Source organism: Mandrillus leucophaeus, unplaced genomic scaffold, assembly GCF_000951045.1.
Source record: "Mandrillus leucophaeus isolate KB7577 unplaced genomic scaffold, Mleu.le_1.0 Scaffold681, whole genome shotgun sequence".
Classification (NCBI taxonomy): Eukaryota; Metazoa; Chordata; class Mammalia; order Primates; family Cercopithecidae; genus Mandrillus; species Mandrillus leucophaeus.
Window position 1 is genome coordinate 1,000,238 of NW_012107375.1, and position 4,511 is coordinate 1,004,748.

At 46.3% G+C, this 4,511-nt stretch overlaps 1 protein-coding gene across 2 annotated transcripts in view; it reads left to right on the forward strand.

Annotated features, from left to right (window-relative positions):
* The window catches only part of TKTL1 (transketolase-like 1), a 33,059-nt gene that overhangs the window by 4,604 nt on the left and 23,944 nt on the right, over nucleotides 1-4,511 (forward strand). The window contains exon 2 of one of the 2 annotated variants that reach the window (XM_012002291.1): nucleotides 3,684-3,801. In XM_012002291.1, the coding sequence (XP_011857681.1) occupies nucleotides 3,684-3,801 (118 nt within the window). The remainder of the gene's footprint in view (nucleotides 1-3,683; nucleotides 3,802-4,511) is intronic. The other variant, XM_012002292.1, reaches the window with a different exon arrangement.

The following is a 4,511-nucleotide window of genomic DNA, read 5'->3' on the forward strand; positions in this document are numbered from 1 at the left end:
CTTGGCACTGCTTTTACTGCATCCCATAGGTTTTGGTATTTTGTGCTTCTGTTTTCATTTGTCCCTAAAGGATTTTTCTTTTCTTTTTTTTTTTTTTTTGAAACGGAGTTTTGCTTTTGTTGCCCAGGCTGGAGTGTAATGGCGCGATCTAGGCTCACCGCAACCTCTGCCTCCCAGGTTCAAGCAATTCTCCTGCCTCAGCCTCCTGAGTAGCTGGGATTACACGCATGCACCTCCACGCCCAGCTAATTTTGTATTTTTAGTAGAAACGGGGTTTCTCCATGTTGGTCAGGCTGGTCTCGAACTCCCAATCTCAGGTGATCCATCCACCTCGGCCTCCCAAAGTGCTGGGATTAGAGGCATGAGCCACCGCACCCAGCCTCTCATTTTCTTTTTTTGATTTTAGTACTTTTAGGGGTATACGTGGTTTTTGATTATGTGAATAACTTCTATATTGGTGAATTGTGAGATTTTAATGTACCCATCACCCAAGCAGTGTACACTGTTCCCAACATGTAGTCTTTTATTCCTCACTTCCTTCCTACCCTCCCCCTTTACTCTCCTCCCCAAAGTCCATTATATCACTCCAGAGCTTAGCTCCACTTACAAGTGAAAACATACAGTATTTGGTTTTCTATTCCTGAGTTACTTCACTTAAAATAATGGCCTCCAGCTCCACCCAAGTTGCTGCAGAATACATTGTTTTTCATATCTGAGTAGTATCCATGTTGTATATGCACCACATTCTTTATCCACTCATTGGTTGATGGGCACTTAGGTTGGTTCCTTATCTTTGCAGTTGTGAATTGTGCTGCCTATAAACGTGTGTGCATGTACCTTTTTCATATAATGACTTTTTTCCTTTGGGTAGATAGCCAGTAGTGGAATTTCTGGATTGGATGGTAGATAGATGGTAGATCTACTATATTTCGGTTTTTTGTCTTGTTTTTTTTGTTGTTGTTGTTTTTTGTTTTGTTTTGTTTTGTTTTCGTCTTGAGATGGAGTCTTGCTCTGTCGCCCAGCCTGGAGTGCAGTGGCAAAATCTTGGCTCATTGCAACCTCTGCTGCCTGGGTTCAGGGGATTCTCCTGCCTTAGCCTCCCGAGTAGCTGCAACTACAGGCACATGCCACCACTCCCAGCTTATTTTTGTATTTTTAGTAGAGATGGGGTTTCACAATGTTGGCCAGGCTGGTCTCGATCTCTTGACCTTGTGATCCACCCGCCTCAGCTTCCCAAAGTGCTGGGATTACAGGCGTGAGCCACTGCGTCCAGCCCGATGGTGTATTTTGATGGGAATTGCATTGAGTCTGTAGATAGCTTTGGGCAGTATTGCCATTTTCACAATACTGGTTCTTCCTATCCATGAGCGTGAGATATGTTTCTGTTTGTGTCATCTGTGATGTCTTTCAGCTGTGTTTTGTAGTTTTTCTTGTAGGTACCTTTCACCTCCTTGGTTAAGTATATTCCTAGGGTGGGTTTTGTTGTTGTTGTTGTTTACAGCTGTTGTGAAAGGGATTGAGTTCTTGATTTGATTCTCAAGCTTGATTGTTGTTGGTCTAGTGCTACCGATCTGTGTACATTTATTTTGTGACCTGAGACTACTGAATTTGTCTATCAGATTTAAGAGTCTTTTGGATGAGTCTTTAGGATTTTGTTTGTTTTTGATGGAGCTTCTGTCACCCAGACTGAAGTGCAGTGGCATGATCTCAGCTCGCTGCAACCTCCCCCTCCCAGGTTCAAGCAATTCTCCTGCCTTACCCGAGTAGCTGCGACTACAGGTGTGCGCCACCGCACCCAGCTAATTTTTGTATTTTTAATAGAGACGGGGTTTCACCAGACCATGGCCAGGCTGGTCTTGAACTCCTAACCTCAGGTGGTCCGCCCATCTCGGCCTCCCAAAGTGCTGGAATTACAGACGTGAGCCAACTGCGCCTGGCCTAGGGTTTTCTAGCTGTCTGATTGTATCATCAGTGTTACAGCACTAGTTTGACTTCCTCTTCTCCAATGTGGATGCCCTTTATTTATTTCGCCATTGCTCTTTGGTTGTGTGAGAGTGTGTTGCTTAATTTTCACAAATTTGTGAATTTTCCAGTTTTCCATCTATTATTGATTTCTAACCTCATCCCATTGCGGTTAGAGAAAATGCTTAGTACAATATGTCTTTTTAAATCTTGTTGGCCGGGTGCGGTGGCTCATGCCTGTAATCCCAGCACTTTGGGAGGTTAAGGTGGGGTGGATCACCTGAGGTCAGGAGTTTGAGACCAGCCTAGCCAACATGGTAAAACCCTGTTTCTACTAAAAACGCAAAAATCAGCCGGGCGTGGTGGTGCACGTCTGTAATTCCAGATACTTGGGAGGCTGAGGCAGGAGAATCACTTGAACGCAGAAGGCGGAGGTTGCAGTGAGCCGAGATAGCACCACTGTACTCCAGCCTGAGCAGCAGAGTGAGACTGTGTCTCAAAAAATAAGTAAATAAAATCTTGCTCCAGAGCCTGAGCTAGATAGTAAAAGGACAGTGTGGATGCAGTTAAGAACCATATATTGTCTGAATTTTTTGTACATGTTCATTTTGTTCCCTTCACTTTCAAAATTAGTAACAGATGGCTGCATTTTCTCGAGGGATCTGTGTGACTTTTAAATCTAAATCATCCACTTAGAGGATGTTTGCAAAGCAAGAGATTTTAGTCCCATTTTCTTTTTCTTTTTCTTTTTCTTTTTTTTTTTCCGAGATGGAATTTTGCTCTCGTTGCCCAGGCTGGAGTGCAATGGCGTGATCTCGGTTCACCGCAACCTCTGCCTCCCGGGTTCAAGTGATTCTCCTGCCTCAGCCTCCCAAGTAGCTGGTATTACAGGCATGGGCCACCACACTTTTTTTTTTTTTTTTTTTAGTAGAGATGGGGTTTCTCCATGTTGGTCAGGCTGGTCTCGAACTCCCGACCTCAGGTGATCCGCCCGCCTCGACCTCCCAAGGTGCTGGGATTACAGGCATGAGCCACCGTGCCCAGCCTAAGTCCCCATTTTCTTAATGGGGACTTTCTTAGTGAAATTTGAAATGAGAGATTATTAATATGAGCTAGGCCTAACATCTTTTTTTACTTACAGCTGGGCAGAGCTCCAGAGAGTTGGTTTTCTCCCCTGCTGTGTCTTGTCCCCTCCCCCTTTTTAATTAATTAGGACCTGGCTGGACTCACATGCAGGCGCTTTCTAAGAGCAGCAGTCACTTTGCCAACACTCAGAAAGGTCCTCAGTTACTCTACCATGACAAATTTCTCAGTATGTCACCATTCACTTCCTAAAAGAAATTCATTGTAGAAAGTAGAATGGGATCTTCATGGCATTTCTGGTTAGCAATGCTCCTGAAAGTTCCTCGGCATGTGGAAATGCCACAAATGAATTTAAGCGTGTGAAAGAATACTCACGTCAGAGGCATGAAGGAAACTTGCCCTGAGTCCACAGTGCTCTGCTGTTAGGAGCTGGCCTCGCTGTGCGCACGGGGAGGGGTGGTGAGGTTACTGGGCTTTAAAGCACCCTTCCAGCCCGTGAGCCCTGCGTTCCTTACCCTTGGTTGGATTCTTCCCGGTCTGGGAGAAATGACTGCTTCTATGAGGAGACCATGTGCCAAGATCACGTGTTAGGAAGTCAGTTGCTGTGAGAAATGACCAGTGTCGTGTCTGTCTTTCAGCCACCCTACATCCTGTAGCAGTTCTGCCGAGATCATGTCTGTGCTGTTCTTCTACATCATGAGGTACAAGCAGTCAGATCCAGAGAATCCAGACAACGACCGATTTGTCCTCGCAAAGGTATGCCAGCGGGGAGCCCAGGGCTGCTGTGGTGCTTGCCAGTTAAGCCCAGTTTGAACAGCCACCATGTGGGAACAAGGCCTGAAATGGGCCTCGTTTATCATTTTGGTTCTTTCTTTGCATCTTAAAGCTTTAGTGTTCTAGTGAGGGCCACTTGGAGCCCTGTGATGGCATGGTAGGAAGGGTGACTTGGGAGAGCTGGCTGTCCTTCCTTTCCTTTGGTCATACCCTACCTCACCCCACTTAGCATGAAAGCTTCCTCCTTGGCGGGTTTTGCTGCTCCCACCCTCTGTGCTGCCTGAGCAGAGGCAGGCAGCCTCAGTGAATCCCACTCACTGAGCCTGGGGGAAATTGAGCGTAACTGGGAGGGACATCCCACCCCTGTCAGTCAGCTTCCTCTTCTTCTATGTTTCTGCAGATCTGACCTGAAACTGATGGGGCACTTCTCATTAGATTGGGCGCAATACCAGCCACCTCATGATGTTGGGGGATAGGAAAGAAAAAACCTCAAGGTCAATCTGTGTGGCTGGTTTGATGCCATCTCAAAGTACACTGTGTCCCGAAGCAAATTAAAACCTGGCTAGGGGCCGGGCGCAGTGGCTCATGCCTGTAATCCCAGCACTTTGGAAGACTGAGGTGAGCGGATCACTGGAGGCCAGGAGTTCGAGACCAGCGTGGTCAACATAGCAAAACTCTGTCTCTACTTAAAA